This window comes from Schistosoma haematobium, chromosome 2 (assembly GCF_000699445.3).
Source record: "Schistosoma haematobium chromosome 2, whole genome shotgun sequence".
Taxonomy (NCBI): Eukaryota; Metazoa; Platyhelminthes; class Trematoda; order Strigeidida; family Schistosomatidae; genus Schistosoma; species Schistosoma haematobium.
In genome coordinates, this window is record NC_067197.1 from 43,944,075 (window position 1) to 43,965,092 (window position 21,018).

A 21,018-nucleotide genomic window follows, 5' to 3' on the forward strand; every position below is an offset into this window, starting at 1 on the left:
CAACCGCATCTCGTAGAAAATGAAACAAGTAATGTTTCTTTTCAGATTTCTTATGTTCATCTAAACTTATATGAAATAAACAACAACAGATGTATTGACAAACGTATTTGTACTGTATTCCTCAATGCAATAACATAACACAGAATGTTTGTCGATAATAACGTATAGAACATCAAGAATATTTTTCACTTTTAATTATCTGACACTTGGTGGACTGTAAACATACCATATTAAACAACTAAATATTACCTGTTATTGTAAAGAAATGTATAATAATAACATTGACATTCAATGTTTTATAATAAACATATTTTTTACGTTTTTCAGTTAAATAAACTTTCTTCATCTAAACAAAATATGTTTTCTATTTTATTAATAGACCCTGATATGACAGAGAGTGAGGAAAGTCAGCTCTTTCTCACCCTCTCTCTTTCTCTCTCTTGAAATGCTTTCACATGACCACGTGTACACAGTCTTTGTCAGGGAAGTCCTACTCAATGCCTTCTCGCGGCATGACCATTGTTTACAGAATTGAGATCAAAAGCGAAAATCCATCGCTTTAACCGGGTTAGCAGATATGGAAGATCCACCTATGGGAGTTGGAAAACCCCCATTTCCAACCAATAGTGAGAACGGGCTCCAGGACCCTGAAGTAACAAATAGTGTATGAACCAATTATCGGTCACCGGTTACCATGGCACTGCATCCCCCAACGTTAATCCACTGCCTTGTGGATTAGACCTTTAGGTAGAAGGTTCCGTGTTCGGCTCCCTAAGAAAACCACCTGTTTGGGTCCGGGCACCCGTGCAGTATCATAGTCCACATACAAATCGAGTGACTTGTGTAGCGTATATATATCTTGCGCTTCTTTGTACTAATATTTATGTCTTCAAATAAATAGTAATTATAATAAATCATAAAGATGAGAAACGCTTTTTACTGGAAACAATCATTTACTCTGAACATTGTCATTAAAACATGAATTATATTCATAAGTATCATTATTATTGTCAGACTTCAAAAAATCAAACAAATTGAGTATATTCTGTTGAATGTTAGTCATATCTTATGGATAGCTCTATCCCTCTAAGTTATTAAAATTGTGTCATTTTAATTCGGTTATTTGTTTATTTGCTTTAATAAAGTGGATCACACTAAGTCACAAAATGTAAGAAATTTCAATCTCTACTAGTTGGGATATCACGAATCTATGATGATTTTGCTTATACGTAATGTTTCTAGGCAACCATATATGTAAGTTGTGGAAACTAAGTATATTTCTATAGTCATTTATATCACAGATTGAAATAGACTGAAGAGCAGTTGGAAAACAGAGAACACTGATCAGGTTGATTTTCTTAGTTTAGAACATATCTCAAGATTCCTACAATGAAATCGGTAAACTGAATCTTTTTAACACAAAATCATCCATAAAACCGCTCTATATCAATTACGCTGGTTCACATAAGACCTGAGATTACAACATCAATAATACTAACACACTGAACATTAACATGATCATACAAATTTGCTTCACGGAGACGGAATAAATAGTATATTCTCAGCACAATTATTGTCCGTTCTCATCACATTTACAAATGACTAAATTTTTAAATAATATATGAAGAGCCGTAGAACTGCAATAAAATTTAAACAGAAGTTACAAAACAAGCAGTGACTTAATTCTTTAACACTCTGAAGTGAATGCACTCTTAATTCAAACAGATTTTGGTTACAATATATCCTTTACTGATTATGACAGTTATTATAATGTGATGTGTACTACAGATGTTGTCAGAAATAAGTAGTATGTAGCACTAATCGAAAGTATAGTGTCTGGCGGCACAAGGTCAAGAAGATCGAAGAGAATGAGAACGGGAAATAATTGCTGTGAAAATGAAGGAACAGTGAAGTTGATTCATATTTTGCAAATGAAATATTTGCAGCAATGGTTCTCAGATATTACTGAATCGTTCTGTGATTTTGTAATTAAATACATTAAACTGTCTCCATTTGTGTTCTCGTTTACTAGAATACTGAATATTGACCAGTGGATCTAATCCGTGTCGGGTAGAAACAGGTGTCTACCTCAGTACAATGGAAGATGGTTGCGCAACTTCGTGGGTTGGTTATGGTTAGACATTAACACCATTGGATGACGGCTCAGTGGTCCAGTAGGTTAAGCGTTCGCGTGCGAGATTGGAGGCCGTGAGTTCAAACTCCGCGAGCGGGATCGAGGGTTCTCACTGTTGAGTGGTCCCACAATAATACGAAACGGCGTCTAATACTTAATTTATGCAGTAAAACATTGCTTTTTGTCGATTACAGAAGGATATAAAAGTTTTCAGTCACATTAATGAGATATTAATTGTAAATAAATGGTATACTAGGGATCAGTTAACTTTATAAACGTCAACATTTTGATGAAAAACTTACGATAAAAATTGTAGTATATGTGAAATAATATAATGTTTCATAACTGAATTTGTTTTCCACCATAAAACCTGAGAAATGTGATTTAATACATGGCTCTAGCGGGGGACATGGCAAAATCTGTCGTGAAGTAAGATGCAATCAAATAAGATAATAAAGATACAGAGAAGATTGGATGTATTGCAAAATATCACTTCAAAAAGATATCCAGTTTTAAAAAGTCACATCGTTTTTTGAAATGTAAAGCAGCAATAATCTTATTTCATACTTTGTATCTCAAGCTCAAGTTGTTTATTTGTATGTTCCCAGTGGTTTAGGACTGCAATCAATCAGTCTCCTATCGGCATATGTGCATACTGTGCGTATTGCCTCAATATTGTCTTAATTCACGAGCGTAATAAGCAAAGATGGGTAGTGACTAGTAGTGGAACCTAGGACATGCGTTTCGTCTCATTTAGAACGCGTCAGCTGGATGTATTTGCATTCCAGAGTTGGTGTTCACTCCGGGACTCAAACCCAGTACCGTTCGCCTCAAACGCCATCGCGCGTCCTGGATACCGCTACCAGCCACCATACATCCTTACATAAAATCTTGTGATTTAAGGCAATATCGAGGCAATCAGAACAGGATGCACATACCCCAATAAGAGATTGATCAATTGCATTCCCAAACAACAATGAGAAGATACAAGCAAACAACACCAAGTGAATTTAAACTTTACCCCATTGCACAAGCAAGTAGCTATCAGGATTCGGTAGCTAAGTGGATAACGTGAAGGTGTTTGAAGCGAACGGTACTGGGTTTGGGTCCCGGAGTTAAAATGAACTTTGGGATGCAAGTACATCCGGCTGACGAGTCCCAAATAGGAAGAGACGCACGTGTTGAATTTTACTGCTTGCATTCATCCATCTCTCTTTATATCTCAAGGTTTTAACCTAAAATACAATTCCGAAACTTATCATATACGTATTAGTAAGTGTTATTTACAGGTCAATGATTCTTTTAAGATGCGACACAAATGGGTATATTTTCCTCACTAGTTCAAAATTTTCCCGTAACATTCGTCTACGATCCCATACAAGATAGAACCAAGAATTTTCAGTTCAGTCGGGAAGTATAATATTATTCAGGAATTAGGTAGAAATACAATGGCTGATTTTTGGAGCTCCAGATCTCTTGCGATACAGCATGATCCTCAATAATGAGTTACTGTTTAAACTTCCAACTTGTTATACTCCGTAGGTCACAGTTCACTCTTGCAAGCTTGGAAGAATTCATCTCCATACAGGTTACCAGTGAGATTAAAATTTTACGGTTTAGCTCAAAAAATTACATTTGTTGGCAAACCATTGAAAAAGAGAAAGTTTTCAACATATTTTTAGACTTAGTATGAAACTACCCAGTAGTTCGCATCCCATATTCCACCTGGAAATGAATCCAGATTCCTCACGTTTCATGGGGGGACTTTAACTTTTAAACCAATGAGATGGTATTCAATGACTTTAGCTCTTAAAGTTAATATATGCCTATTAATACAACACTACCTTCCAATGCCACTGATGTGTGAGTGCCTCACATTCAACATAACTGAGACCCACTGGTCATGGCATTTCGCTAGGATTCCTGAATACAGTAACAGCCTGATGAATTATCAAACTTTTAATCACTAGCAAATACGAAAAGTTTTTTTAATGACCGTGAACGTCCTAGAAAAAATGTATTAAGTTCTATTCAACAATTCTTGTTAGGTTGATTTTTCGTCTTTGTCTTTATAAAATAATATAAAACAGACTATAAAGGTTTGCATCACGAGGCAAGCGCTAACTTGGGATCCCGGAGGTAAACAGAGAAGAATTCTGGGGAATACACTACGTCGGGAATTGGAAGCAGAAATCAAGAGGATGAGTAGCAACTGGAAACAACTGGAAAGAAATGCCCCGGACGGAGTTGGATGGAGAATGCTGGTGAGCGGTTTATACCCCTCTACGAGGGGTAACAGGCGTAATTAAGTAATATGTATTTGTAAGTGTTTTTAGTCGAACTAGTGTGTAACTTACTTCTTCTGAAGCTCCTGGACAAGGAAGTGGCATTCTTCTTTTTAAGGTATCAATGTCATTTAATTTAGCTGACGAATCGGAAGAATGGAAAATCATATTATCATCGATGGTATTGTTTAAACATTGTCTCCTTCTCCAACGATAACGTGACAAACCACAATCTTCTGGAAAGCACGGTGAAGGTAGTGTCCAAGATGACCAAATTCCAATGGAATATTCACAGTTCAATCCTTGAAATTGTAATATGTGAGATGAACTTTTAATCAGATCTCATGCTGAATCATATCAAGACAAAATTCACTATATTACACATTTTTATCAATGATCAAGCATAAAGTGATTCAAATAGAAATACGTTTCATCATTTACTTTACTGTTTGTTTAAATAATGAATAGCTCAGTCAACAGTATGGACCGGTTAGATTCGTGTAACTTGAACACTTTCATATCTCAGATAATGGTTGTTACTCAAAAAAATATCTACATACTGTGATGCAACAAGTCTTTTTATCTGAGAAAATTCACAAATTGATAAAAAGCTTGGCGGCAATAATTCAGAATCGATCTGGTGATCGGTTCACTATTTCACTAATCTTAGTGAAGATTTTCAAACTAGGGTGAGAAAGGTGTTCAAATCTCTGTAGTATTTGACATTTCCTTAAACTCAGTTAGTATATGCTTGATTAATAACCGAACAGGTTAAGAGTTTTAGTGCATCGAAGGCACTACGTTTTCAGAACACTTGGAGACCAGACAAGAAGACAATTCAGATGGTAGAAAACACCGAAAGATGAAAATGGAGGATTGACGGCTATGTATATGCATTATGTGGATGCTTTTTAACTTCTCACAATAAATTTACATTCATCCTGCCCATTGTCTTCTTTTACAATAGTATTGCTTTTGACTTGTCCAACGAAAATATTACTTAAAAACTAGAGGAAGCAGGAATAAAATCATCAGTTCAAGTCTTTCAGAGCATGGATAAAGGATTTTCCGAATTCACTGTTGCAACAGAGATCCAAGCATCTAAATTCGCATTGTTCAGTTACTCACTTTAAGATCACACACTTTTCTGATACAAAACAGTAACAGTTTCCGTTTCTTTTAGCTCTCAGTGTTATTCAAATTATTTATCAACAATAAGAATAATGACTGATATGGTTAGGAGTGTCATAAAGAATCCGAGAGCAAAGTATTTTAATGACTAATTCCACTCTTGATCTAGGTTTATCCACTGTTAAATATTTTCTACACTCGAACTTCTAAAACTACGAACATTAAATGTACACAATCCACATTTGAACTAACTAACCAGTATATAATAATGAACTGTCTGGAGCAGTGGGACAAACACAAGCAGCATGTGTGAAATCTTCTGAAGCAACACACTGACCACCATTAAGACAAGTTAAACCCCAATATATAACAGTACTAGGGTGGATATATTGGTTTTTATTTGAAACTATTTGGAATTTTTTCTTTTCATCATTTGAACTTGAATCTATCAGTAGATCAGTTAGATGTATTGTGTGGCAAGGATTGATTCTTCCAAAACAATTTGGTTCAGAAGTATACAATAAAGGTTGATAGCTTTCTAAACATATACATTGATAACAATCTGTTCCTAAAATAGGTTGACATATATTTCCTAGATTAATTTGACAGTTCAAATTTCCGTTGGACTGTGACTAAAATAATATTAAAAATCGAAAGAAAAGTATTTCACCAGATCAAAATTATATGTAGTATTTAATAATTAATCAGTTTACTTATTAAAACACATAAACATTGGTATAACGAGGCACCACACAAATTGGATGGTTTGTGTGAGGGCTGAGACATTGCTAGGGCGCTCAAACCGAAGATGATTTTCTTAGAGGGCCACTTCTCAAGACTTTGACCTAGAGGTCTAATCCACAAGGCAGTGGAGCAACGTTAAAAGATACAGTCTCATGGTAGCCAGTGACTAACAATAGGTTCATACTCCATTTGTTCTCTCAAGATACTGAAGCCCATGTACACCATCAGTTTGGAATCAAGGTTTTCCAACTCCCCTAAGTAATTCTTCTAGATCCACCAACCCTGTTAAAGCATCAGGCATTCTCTTTTCGTCCCCTCATTTTAGTAAGCAACACCCCCGCTTCGAAAATGCAATGAGTAGGACTTTTCTGATGGTGTCTGTATACGAACAATTCGAGAGAGAAAGAAAGAAAGAGAGAGCTGAATCTCTCCACTCTCTACCGTACCAACGCATTTGAATAATAAACAAATCCATTGAATTTTTAATTTAAAAAACATTCTAAATGTATTGAAATAAAATTTAGGTAACCATTAACTACTGTAATAATGCTGTTCATTTGATGATAAAACAAACAGTATGATCATAACAAGCAGTAAATATATTCTACTACATTACCAGTACAGAAAGGTCAAAATGTATCCTGATTGATTCATAAGTATTAAATGATTGTTGAATGAATAGTCATTAATGGATGTGTTAATAAATACAATTTATTGCAGATAATCACATAATATAACTGTATATTAAGTGTAGTAACTAAAATAGAATTATTATTATATTTTTATCTTCATATGAAAAGAAAACCCATAGTTTCATGATTTTTCATTGTATCTTAGTAAGTTTCAACGCCAAACATAATCGTCTTTTGAGGATCATTAGTCAAGACCCTGTAGCGGTTGACTATAAACACCAATACAAGAAGACTACGTGCCAGATAACCGATAAAATCCTCCGTAAGCCAAATATCAGAAGGCAGTTGATGGCTGTAGTCGAGATGTATTTGTTGGCGATCTCGTGGTATCAAAGGATACCGAGATCGTGCCAAAGGAGTACAAGCGTGGTTACCGAGCGTAACCGAATTTGTGCAAGGTCACAATCAGTGGAAGGATAAAAGAGCAGTAACATGGCTGTCTTTAGCACAGTTAAACAAACGAGCACAGGTACAATTGGTTACAATAATGGTTGTTTCCATTAAACCCATCGCGTTCTCTTGATAAAAGTAGGTCACTACAACCCTACTGATACAATACTCAGACAGAGAGGTAGTATATATTACTATAGATATTATTCAGAATGTGTTATCAAATGTTTTAATCTGTAAGTTCACGCACATACAGGTACAGAAAAAAATTTAAAAGGAAGCCTCTCTAAAAAAAAGTCCACCTTTGAAAATTAAGAACAAAATTTACCATCAAGATCTTCATTTTTCAATTAAATCTCAATCTGATATTCCATATCAGAAAGGGTTTGTGGATATTATAGTAATTTTAATAGTTAAGATCTTACGTCAGTCGAAGCTAGACCCTTCGGTTCAAATCTCGCGAGGAGGGATCGTGCGTGCGCATTGCTGAGGAGTCTCACAGTAGAATGAAACGGTAGTCCAGTGCTTCCAGGTTTTTGATGATGGTCTAGCTTCAAATGACTCATGATCTTAACTGTTAAAATTGATATTTCATAGGTTAAAAATTGGATCCATTAAAAGATCATTATTTGTTGTCTACTAGAGTTAAGGATATTCAGTAAAAAAAAATTAAAGAAAGGTAATCATTTAAATATCAATCCATTTACTTGTGGTAATATACACTAGTTTCATTTCATTTATTTATTTTTTTATACACTGGTAGCTCATAAAAGAAAGATGGAACAAATATCAAGTTATGTACATAATGTCAGATTAAGCATGTCTTTTACTTTATGAAATATTATGTTTTCCTAATTCGTTTGTAGTGAATAAGTGATAAATGAATATGAACACAGGTAATCTTATATTTCAACCCCTTCTGAAGTCCCTCCAGATCTGCTGCCGGTCACAAGCCCGGATAAAGGAGGGTTGGACATTGGGTTAGCAACCCTATCCTGTAGAAAAATAACTCGTTAAAGAAATGCTAACCATAAAAAATAATTCAAACCATTTAAACTCCGCTCTGAGAGTTAGAAGGTCGTCATTTAGAAGAGTTATGACACCTCATGGTGAAAGCCAAGTCTCTTCGAAAGTCACAAGGCTAATGCCCCTTCTGAAAATTAGATCAACCATTAATTTAGGTACATGGTGTGTTCGTACAATGTGGGAAACTGGGAGAATCTTTCAAATTGTTGCAGAATCTTCTATTTCAAGTTTCCTTGATCGTTTTAATGACTGAATTTTGTCGAACTATGAAATGAGCTATCAGATATCAAATCAATCCCTCTTTGATATCTTGTCAGTTTCACTCAACAGACGGTTTTCGTAGCAGATGAGTTAATAAACAGCATCAGTGAGGTAAGCCAATAATCCAAAGACAAATACAACAAGGTCTTTTTTCATTTATATAAGTTACTGTTTTTGGATAAATAATAGTCAAGAAAAATAAACAAAACAAATACACTATTGAACATACTTTATCTACTCGTTCATAACATGCATCACGTGGTAATGAACAATCAATTCCCATATATTCTGATTTACAAATACATTCATATTCAGAACTATTATAAGCAATACATTGAAGGGTATTTTCAGGTATACACACTTGAAATCTTTTTCTATCACATGGATTTATTGGGAGACATATTCTTAAATTTTTATCCCAAATCATTTCTTCTTTACAATGACATTGATATTCATTCTTTAAAAATTTGTAAATGATTCAATGTAATACAAAATCAAATGATAACATAAGAAACTATTACCAGTTGGTATCTATCTATCTATCTATCTTTACTATCGGTTTCTATGACATCATATTCAGTTTAACTGAACTCAAAACAGATTGATATTTAATTAAATATCACTCAATAATTCTACTTGACTTGTGAAGAATATTTCAGATTACTAATTAAACGTCTGAGACGAGCAAGCATATGACTACTGGCAGAATCAAACAGTTTATTCATAGTTATATAATATACCCTTGTTGGCCAGGGTAATTTTACATTGGTTTTCAGGAGAACCGGACACCATCCAAACTTTCACGTGACAACCCTAACAGTACAGCTCAATCCCGCTTAACAGGAGAGCCAGACACCGTCCAGGCTTAACCCAAGCAGTACGGCAGGAAAGCCAGATACCACCCAGGCTTAAAATTTATCACCCAAATAGTACGGCTCAATCCCGCTTCACAGTAAAACCAAACACTATATGAGCTTCAACGCTACAATCTGAATAGTACAGCTCAATCCTGTGGTGCAACCACACAGGTACCAAGCACCCTGGTGGACCATTCGCATCATTCATATACACATTCACATCACATGTCTAATTATTTCGATCAATGATCGCGTGAATCAATTATGCACAACACGAACAGGCCAAAGTTGACGTATTCCGTTAACCCGACAGTCAAACTCATTAATGTTAGCAATAGCGACATGTCTTACAATGTCCCAACGACAATGGCCTTTGAGAATTCTGAAAAGCAACCATCAGTATGAATGAAATCGGTTAACCAGTAAACAAATTTTGCGTATGAATTCTCATCAAAACTTGCCAAAGTAATACCGAACCATCCACAATATCAATGGCGAACCTTCAGTTTCATATGAGACCTTCAACTCTACATAGCACTATATGGCTGATTATTTAAACGTACTTCTACTTTATACAATAGACTGAGTAATATAAAATCCTGATTAGCAAATTAAAGTACATCACATCACTGCCACAGTGATAAATTAACCTCATATTTACATTTATAGGTAAGTTTTTATCGACTGATAAACGGCTTATGACATTTAACTTGTCCTATAAACTATTCTTACCAGCTTCATTCATATATTTACTTATAAATAATGATTTATTCTTACTGAGAAAAATTCTTAGCCTTTTATGATTTTAGTGGTTGAATTCATAAGTCGATTTAAGCTAGACCACCATTGGAAATCTGAAAGCACTGGATAGCCGTTTCGTCCTAGTATGGGACTCCTCAGAAGTGCTCATTCACAATTTACTTGTCGATTTTTAGGACACGTTTCTCATCTGAGTTACTATTAATATTAAATAAATTGAAACTGGCTACCATTGTCCAGTAATTTATTTTATTTTAACACATAGATATTGGTACAAGGAGGCACCAGATACATATGCGCCACACAGATCTCATTTGATATATGTGAAGGCTGTGATACTGCCTCCCGGGTGCCCAAACAGAAGCAGGTAGTTTTCCTAGGGAGCCACACCCGGAGCCTTCGACCTGAAGGTCTGATCCACAAGGCGATGGAGCAACGTAAGGAGATGCAGTCACGTGATAGCCGGTGACCAACGATTGGTTCATACGCCATTTGTTCCTTCAGGATACTGGAGCCCATGTGCACCATTGGTTTAAAATCAGGGTTTTCCAACTCTCCTAGGTGGACTCTCCATGTCCACCAACCCGGTTAAAGCGCTGGACATTCGCTTTTTGTCCTCTCATTTTCGTAGACAACACCCCTGACACGAGAAGGCAGTGAGTAGGACTTCCCTGGTAGAGGCTATATACGCGTGGCCATATGAGAGCATTTCGACAGGGAGAGCTGAGTCTCCCCACTCTCGGCCGTACCAGTAATTAGTTAGGATGAACAACTCAGTTTTTTAGGAGTTCAGCTGCAGCGCTGGATGATGGAAATTCGAAGCATTGAACAGTTGCCTATTACCTTGTTAAAGAGAATATGCTTATTTAACAGACTTCAGTTCTTCTCCCAGCAACGTATCAATAATTTACACGGTCGCCAATTCTTTCACTATAATTTTTATAATTACTCCTATATTTGCTGAAAATCTAATGTCTTCTAGCCAAAATTGATTCTTTTATCGCATTTTTTGATAATGTACATAAATAATTCATGAATACCTCAAAAGTTCCTGTAACTTGACAAATATGATTCTTTACACCTTGAGTATTTTTACATGGATTTCCAAAACATGGATTTGGACAGCCTGTTTCTATATCCTCGAGAAAATCTCTTTGTTGTGTAGCATTAAATGTGTGAAAATTTGCCCATACCTACAAAAAGAATCATAGTAATAATCATGTTACAAATACAAGTTATGTAGATTAGGTTTTTACCACCTAATTCATATGGTTAAATGAGACTATTCACGTTTCCAGATACTTGAACATAAGTTTACAAACTTTTTGTGCCCAAGTGATTTTATATTCTCATTAGTGATCAGTGAAATAAGCTTAGAAATATGGAAAAGAAATGGTTGATGTATTTTATATATTTAATTATTTCATCCTGTCAATCATTTTTTATGTATCGTTTTACATTTTACTGATTTCAACACCCTTATCCATTTATTGAGTAGTATGTTAGCTCGTTAGTTATATTTTTTAAACTATAATTGCTCACTGTAAGGATGGTCCACGGGTGAACTCGAGGAAACTCTAAGAAGCTCAGAAAGAGGCAAAGATATTTCATCCAATCATCTATGTTTTTGGAAGAATATTCCAAAATCACTACGTGTAGCTTCCCTATTGGATAGATGCTAATAACCTCGTGTGTGAGGATTGGATAACTATAATAATGATTTCGTTTTTACTATAAACTATAAATACCTGACAGTTTTGTACCATTATTAACGCTGTTTGTCTTCTCATTTACGAGTTCGGAGGGTTCTAGCGTTCAAGTGCTCAAGTTATACGTTTTATATTAACAATCTAAGTTCTAGATATAACACTCACAAATAATGATTCATGGATTCCTTAGCCACCTTGTAATCATTGTCATAATATATGTATATATTATTATCTTTTTTTTATTTTTGTGGTTAACTAGAACTTTAGGAAGTAGAAGAGTTTGTTCTTAAATATTGATTGGTTAGTTTTTAAAGTATTCATCAGTAGTTCATGAGGCATGATAGTATGTCTGCAGAACATACCATATCATATTGAATATACTCACAATTGCAATATTTACCCAATTCAGTTCTGAAACTAAAATATCAAGGTAATAATGTGTAGTTTTGTTTTGTAATGATAATGACATAAAGATTAAAGATACATGTAATCAATAAATGTACTCATCACTAGATTATGAAGAAATAGTTCTTCTGTTGGAAAACCGTCGTCTTAATTCATTGTTTATGAATCTAAGACATTTACATTATTTTAGATGAAGATTATCCAAAATTAGTTGATTTGTGTCTTTAGATGAATTCTCTGGTCTACAAATAGCTTCCATCAAGTTAAAATCAAGCTATTTCTTTACTTGGGATGCTGTTTTGGTACTAAAATACAAAATGAGACATCCATATCGAAATGACGGAAATAATGGCTCTTATTAGGCTACACTTTTGGTATGAAATAATTAAACAGTTTGTAGGACACATTGTGACATAGCTTATATTCAATTGTTTCTTGAGTAAAATAGTTAATTTCTATTATTGGCCTCATTATTGTTTTACTGACACATATTTTCACAATTCTTCTCTTTAGTTTGTCTCGTCAAAATATTTACTTACTTACTTACTTACTTACGCCTGTTACTCCGAATGGAGCATAGGCCGCCGACCAGTATTCTTCAACCCACTCTGTCCTGGGCCTTCCTTTCTAATTCCGATTCTTGTTCATTTTTCTCATGTCTATCTCTATTTCCTGGCGTAATGTGTTCTCTGGTCTTTCTCTATTCCTTTGGCCTTGAGAATTCCATGTGAGGGCTTGTCTTGTGACGCAGTTGGGTGCTTTCCTCAATGTGTGTCCTATCCACTTCCAGCGCTTCTTCCTAATTTCTTCCTCCGATGGGATCTGGTTTGTTCTTTCCCACAGTTGGTTGTTGCTAATAGTGTCCGGCCAACGAATCCAAAGTATTTTGCGTAGACAACTGTTAATAAACACCTGTATGTTCTGGATGATGACTTTCATAGTTCTCCAGGTTTCCGCCCCATACAGTAGAACTCGTCAAAATAAGTTTTTCCCTTTTTACCAAAAATTGTCTTAACATGTGCTTATTTATGGTTAACTAGATTACAACTTTTAAACTGTATGCTGAATACATCGAGAAGCGTACTACACTACTACAATTGTATTTTCCTCACGAGTATCTTCGTCAGCCTGTTCTACTAACAAGTGTAAGATACAGACCTCCAATTATCTGCCGATTGAGATGAAGAATAGCTGAGTAAAGTGTAAGAAAAATGGTACACCTAATAATAACGAATGCGCATTACAGGATATACAAATACCAACACGTTATAGAGGACCAAAAGATAAAGCTATGTAGGACACTAACGTCAGCACACTTGGAAATTTTGACAACAGCCACCAAAATATCATGCAAACGACACTGGCTAAGTACATCATTTGATTAGTGTTGTCAGCTAACTATGTGAGATTATTGAAAAGACATTGATAAGTAAGTTGTCGGTAAATTTGTTAGGATATTTTGTTCTTTTCACTGGAAATAGGAATAGAGAACTCATATCAAAATTTCTGAAAACATTAAGATGATTTAATGTTTACTTGGAATGGATTTGTTATTCTTGAACTTCGCCAGTTAGTCGTCGATTAACAGGCTTGTATACTGATGTTCACTTTATGATGAGGTGCACTTGTAATAAATATATATAAACATTAAGAATCGTGGATTGTGAAGATTATCGTCTAGAATCACAAATTGGTTGAAGTTTGATATGTAGACGACTGAATACTCAGTTGTCTAAAAATTAAGGACTGATCCAGAAGCTTATTTTGTTTATTGCTATTTTCATAAAATCATAGATAATAGGCCATATTTAAGTAGTAAACTAAGCTTTACTTTCAAATACCAAATAATTATATAGATAGTGACTAATAATTTATGGCTTATAAAACGTTTGTCTAAGGGTGGGGAGGGGGGAAGGTTTAGATGAAACTCACTTTTGTACACCATAGATAAGCAAATACTAAACTAATATCAGTTTGCGGATCACTTAGCATAGTTTCAATAGCTTTTGTTTTCGATGGTAATATAGAACAACTTAGATGATTAGGTTGTTCACAACATTTCCATTTTTTCAAATTGTCCTCAATACATGAATCTGAATAGATTTGATTTCTAAAATGATTAAATGAATCTTTTAATCGTAAACTCCTATTGAATACAATTGAATCATATTTTGACCAGAATGAATATCCTTTAGAAACAAAGAGTAAAATGATTAAAGTAAGTTTCAATTTACTAAGGTTACAGTAACTCTTTCATAAAAATTTCAGATTATTTAGTAAAGTTGAAAGAATAAATTCATTTGGTGTTGTTTTACTTGTATCTTCACATTGTTATTTAGGACTGTGATTGATCAGTCTCATACTGTACGTATTGCCTCGATACTGCCTTAATTCACAAGCGTTCTAAGCAAAGATGAATAGTGGCTATCAATGGGATCTAGGACGCACCACTTGTATGTACCTGCATCTCAGTGTTGATACATACTCCCGAACTCGAACCCAGTACAGTTAGCTTTAAAGCCATCGCGCGTCCTGGATACTGCTGCTAGACACTATCTATCTTTGCTTAAAAAGCTTGTGACTTGATGCAATATCCGCAAAAATTGAACAAATGCCAATAAGAGACTGATCAATTGCAGTCCTAAATAACAATGGGAAGATACAAGTAAACAACATCAAGTGAATTTTACTCTTTTCATAAGGTTTTGTCCGTCTGATCATGAACACAAAAACAATGAAAATATACTGAACCTTTAGTTGCTATGGTGAGTTGTTTAAAAAATCTAACTATAAACAATATCGAATTATCAATTAGACTTTCATAAAATTGTGACTCAATACTGTGCAAACCAGAACCGCTAAGTCATTAGTCATGAGAACACTGAGTATACGTCTTACATATTAATTTGGGTCACGGATAAAAAATCAGACGTGGGTGTAAACCCTTTTTGGCTGAGATACTCCAAAATGCATCCTACACAGCTGACAACTAGACATCCGAATTTATAATAATATCTATGATAGGAAAGGGTTAGAATAAAGCATAGAGCTGACAAAATAAGGGTTTTTCAAGCTTATAAAGTCACCAACTGTTTCTCTAAATCTCCTGAAAGAGTAAACATCGCTGTTTGGCCTTTTAATGATTTGTGCCGGATGAACTTAAGTGCCATAGACCATGACTTCTGATACTGAATTAATCATTTATTTACTTTCTACTAATTAAGATCTTTCCACCATTCAACATTTTTGCCTTTTTGTAATATCCTTCTTCAAGACTACTCTTCTCATGTTTGATTTTCCGCTTTGACCAAAACATTTTCATTTTATTTCTTCATTACACGTATGGATTTGAATCCGTTTCAGGCATTACAATGCATTTGATTGATTCGGATTTGCGTGACTAGACAATAAGGAGTGGAATACGATAAGTTCTTGTTACAAAAGTTAGTTAGCTATCACAATGAAATAGTTGAAATATTAGTCTTATAGTTAAATAAAATGTCTTGCGTCTATTCACTTTAAACTGACGTTCAATGTATGTATAAATTCCACTTTAGTCAGTATATTAATCAATGAAATAAGTAGACAACTATTAAAATTACTATGGTCTCCACAAAACCATTTCTGATACTGATCAACATATGCTCACCAGTGACTACCTTCAAGGTGTATATCCTGGAGTTCTAGTGAGAAACAGTGACCAATGGAGTTCAACCGAGTCTGTTGTGAGATAATAACGCACTGATGACGATGGTGGATGTGTCGCTCAATTTCATGGATTAGTTGAAGTTAGACATTAACACCGTTGGATGCCAGCCAAGTCAATGGTCTAGTGGTAAAGCGCTAGCGTGTGAGACCAAAGGTTCTCGGTTCGAATCCCGCAGGGTGGGGTCATGGATTCCCACTGCTGAGGACAAAATGGCCATCCAGTTCTTCTAGATTTTCTATGATGGTCTAACTTCAATTGACTTATGATCCCAACTATTCAAAATACAATAGTATGGTTTACGACTACACCTTTACCCTTAGGTATTATATTCATTGAAATATCAAGTCTTGGCTTTAAAACACATGTGGTTGTTTATTTCTCCTACTACCTAATAAATAATAGCAATACTTGACTTATGGATAGAGTGGTTCTGTACTTTTTTTCTTCAGTTAACAGTATCTAAAATAACAGATTATGAGTATCAGATTTGTTAGAAAATAGAACACTTTAACAACGGAACCAGACATGACAAAGAATTAACAGACAGAATTTTAATAACTTTATGTCTGTAATAATGAGAACGATTTCAACTGGGATAAATACGTTTTCCATGTTGAAATTTCTAAGCTAAATCGTTTTATTCTTTCTAAACTACACCATCAGCAGGCATATTAAGTAGGCAATGAAATCTTTACAATTACATTCTTCAGTTTTAAAAATATACAATTGTCAGTTTAACGTTTACTTTCAAAACATGTACATTAATGCATAAGGTGTCAACCACTTAAATTTCAGTATTTTTAAAAACATCTGAACTAGTAGCTAAACTAATAACGAAATTCGTGATTTCATATTGGCTTATTTCAATTTTTCCTCAAACCTAAGTTTACTGGTGGTATTGTAGTGGACAGAACACGAGTGGGGACAATCGAATGTACTTAACACAAAATTACAGGACTTGTTAGTAAAATCCAACAATGAAATAGTTAATACGCAATTTGCAAAATGTCCATCAATTGTCTCACAATGACTCAGACTTCATTGTTTTTGCATTTTGATACAAATTGCATTCTGTTTCCATTCTTTACTGTTCGATCCTCTTGTCTCTCTGCTGCCAGACCATCTGTTCACGACTAACATCATCTACTACTTATGTCAATATAAGTAGCACACACCACAGTATGAACAACTTTGGTTTTTGCTACTGCATAGCTTTAGGGATGCAATTTCTTCAGTAGACAAGTAATTACCACTTAAGTAATAAAGCGTGAAGCTCAGAAGAGGGATCTCTCTTTTATAATCTTTTTTTACCATGCTGTATGACTGTGTATATGCGCGTAAACTTTTAGGCATTAATTGCGTGAGGACATATGAAAACTTAATAAACACGATGATATAATAGAAAGATTGTAACACTTTATTAAGAAATGTGAATAATAGTGGTAAAACATTGTGTGCGTTCATATATTACTAAGTTAACAGCGGATTATAAAAGAAATGTTCTACGCAGCAAAGCTACGACTGCCGTTCACTTGTAGAAATATTTTTCTATATTCAAGAGGGCAATATTCCTCGTCTGGCCGCCTCTCTGTGCACCTACGAGCTTACGTGCACTTGTAGATCAAAGTAAACAGGTCGTAGTTAGCTCTTACTTTCAACTCGGACACAAGTATATATCCTTGTTTGGTTCTATTATGGTAAGAGGAAAGTGATTAGGAATTGCACTATTGAATACTTAGTTCACTTTAGTCATTCCACTGACTCACAGGCTGATTATGAGTTTCTTTAGATAGGTTGTCTAAATATGCCCAGATTTTCTCGTATCCATCTGTTTAGATTACAATAAGCCCTTGTCGTTAGTGCAAACAAGTCAGAATTGTATATACTATGAAGTACGTCTTATCTTGATCTTTATCATATGCTTAAATTTTACTATTATTGATATTGTTGTTTTATTTCGTACTTAAAAATATTCCTTTCTATTTAATTACTTCAAAAATCGCGGCAATTTTATTCATAATTGTTTCTGATATCAGTGATTTGTACCCAAGCCACCTATTACTTTTAATTATTGTAACGAAAACAGTTGAACTATCTTATTCCATTCATATTATAATCCTTTGTTAACTTATTATTTATGCATGACTTTTGATCTGCACACAGACAATCTTCTCTTGTTATTATTTACACTACATAATTTGTTACTATAATCTCTGAATTACATTATATTGCTAATCCATTGTCCATATGTCCTCATGGAATAAATACTTATATATCACATTAATATGTTATAATGTCGTACAACTTGGCGAAAAAGTTACTAAAAAGAGACCACTTCTCGGAATTGTGTTTCTCTGATTTTTAAACATGGAAGAATTTCACAGCACTTTTCTTGTGCCACCCCTTTCAATAGGTATTTTCCCAGACAAAATAATTTTCGGTAGTCTTTTGTGTAGTGAAGTGATTTAGTGGGTTTTTGACTTGTTCTGCCAAAACTGGTTAAGCAAATGGAAAATCGAAATCTCTGAAATGTAAAACGCACAAACGCCTACCTAGTCTCCAACTATTTCTGGTGTTAAACAAAGAAATGCGGTGGTTTCATCTGTTTGCTTGTGTTATAATAATCTTGAATATGCATAAAAGTCTCAGATTTTACAGTTACCGCCGATCAGTAATTTTGTCATTAAGGCCAGTGAAAAATATATTTAATTCTTACTTTTAAGTTTCAGAGAAAAACGGACATTCCATGCAGCTCTACAAAGATTAACGATGAAATTATTTCAGTCATCTCATCAGTATTACTGCTGACGTTGCACATGGAAATTTATTTGTGACAATACAAATTTAAATCTGAACACTACGTCAAAAAAGCGTACGATTCAATAACCCAGACAAATGTTGTTTTAAAAACCAGTAAATCAAACTAAATATATCACTTAATTTCCTAATTTGTAACTAAAGAGTTTTTAAAGAACTTTTGTTACTACAGATCGCATTTGTACTGTGCTTTATCGATGAATTTTTATGAAGATCATTTGTGACTACCCAAAATTATATATATAAAGACTAATATATATTAGATTTTGCTAATACCCCAAGCAACCAATGAAGAGGAAATAAAGGCAAAAAAGAGGGAAATAAAAATTTGAAAGCGTAAATAAAGGGAAAAATGTCGCTTTTTCGCCTTCACGTCGGTTATTTAGGGGAGATGTCGATTTTTCCACCTTACGTCATGTATTTAGGGGATATTTGTCGACAATTATACGTAAAGTAAGGTATTTTAATGTGCCGCATCCCGTCCTTATGTTTTCATAAACGTCAGCAAAATAACGTACCGCTTAATAAAAAAACAATTGTCAGAAACACAAGTAACAAAATACGGACACAGGGATTTGGTTGAGACGCATATATACTGACTTCGTTTTTTGTTTAGCTAAAATGTTTCGACATGCTTGGTGGTTATCACAAATAACTAAAGTGATTCATGTGAGTGACGTGCTCTCTGTTTTTCATGTTCATTATAACTAATTACCTTGTTAGCTCAATACAATGAGTTCAATTAAAGTCACTGAGAGAGCTTGTAGACGTAGGGCCACTATTAACTTGACAAGCGTCCTTGGCTGCATACATCGACTTATAACAGACGGTGGAATAAAATACGAACAGCTTTCATGAAAAAACATAACTTGCTTTCGTTTAATCAGTTTTCTAATGAAAGCACAATCAAAGGTAACTCACTTTAACAGTGGTGTATGTTTAATTGATAGCAGTCGAGAGAGAAAATAATTGTAATGAGAATCCTTCAACTGTTACACCATCCACTAACTACAGCAATCAAAGGCTTCTAGATGATAATGGTATGTATATGAAGTGAATACGTTAATATATTTCTTATAGGATGTAATGACGTTAATTTATGCTCTCAAAAGTCCGTAAATCGTAAAGACCAGATCAACGATGTATTGATGAAATTAATTATAAGAAGGTTTCTCAGCATCAGTGATGCTGATCGAATTCTGAATAATTTCCGAGACCTGGTTCCGGACTTACCAAGGAGCACCAGAAGTGTCTTGAGGACATGTACAAGTGTCCAACCAAAGTTCATCAGCAGTGGAGTTTACTACCATCTCGGATTGAAAACCAATCTGCTAAGATATGTTGAACTTTGGTTGTGTACTTTTGATTTTGATACTTTAAATTTGTATGGTAATGTAGATGGACCTTCTATGTCTGGGAGCTCTAATCAACATTTATGGCCTCTATTAGGACGGATCGTTGCATATATATATTTAAATATGTTAAAACAAATTCGTTTTAATAGTCGCAGCGAAGTAAAATCTTTTGTTTTCTTCAGTTTAGAAAACCAAGAAAAACATCTTCCATATAAAATGACTGGTGAGCAGATGAAGATAACCTAACTTTTTTCTGATGTGATCAAGTAATCGAATATGTGGACACGAAAATGTTATATAAAAATAATCAACAACAAAAGTACATGAGTTACACCTGTGTCATTGTCAGAAGATCCTCTGTAAATATCAGGGAAAGCAGCTGTTCCCCAGATACCTCTAGGAAAACCTCTATTGTATTTTTTGAAAGTATTCTTATTGTCTGTCCAACTGAAAAGCTTGTCAGAAGACTTGAAGTCAATTGGCTGAACAGAATTTGGATTTTGACGAAAACGCATCCATAGTTCCGAAGCACTCTTAATGCATAATAATGTATGAAGGTGAAGCACGATCAACAACACAAAGCGGTAACACATAGCCAAAACCGAAAATGGTTAATAAATGTTGAGCAAAAGCCATACCTTCTATTCCAATATTCAATATCTTTGTCGAAAGCTTGTATAAACGTATTGATTTCTTTGAGCTCGCTGCTTGTATTTTCTGTAGAGTTTCGGATGTTTGTTAATT

At 34.5% G+C, this 21,018-nt stretch overlaps 1 protein-coding gene across 1 annotated transcript; it reads right to left on the reverse strand.

Annotated features, from left to right (window-relative positions):
* Positions 1-92: 92 nt before the first annotated feature.
* MS3_00010846 (uncharacterized protein) lies at positions 93-20,874 on the reverse strand. Its single transcript, XM_051219254.1, has 8 exons — positions 20,609-20,874; positions 14,326-14,582; positions 11,320-11,472; positions 8,893-9,120; positions 5,807-6,182; positions 4,492-4,721; positions 2,437-2,553; positions 93-249 (listed from the first exon to the last, which is right to left on the reverse strand). The coding sequence occupies exons 1-8, from the start codon at positions 20,865-20,867 to the stop codon at positions 196-198; spliced, it is 1,674 nt and encodes a 557-aa protein (XP_051068510.1). The 5' UTR covers positions 20,868-20,874; the 3' UTR covers positions 93-195.
* Positions 20,875-21,018: the final 144 nt, after the last annotated feature.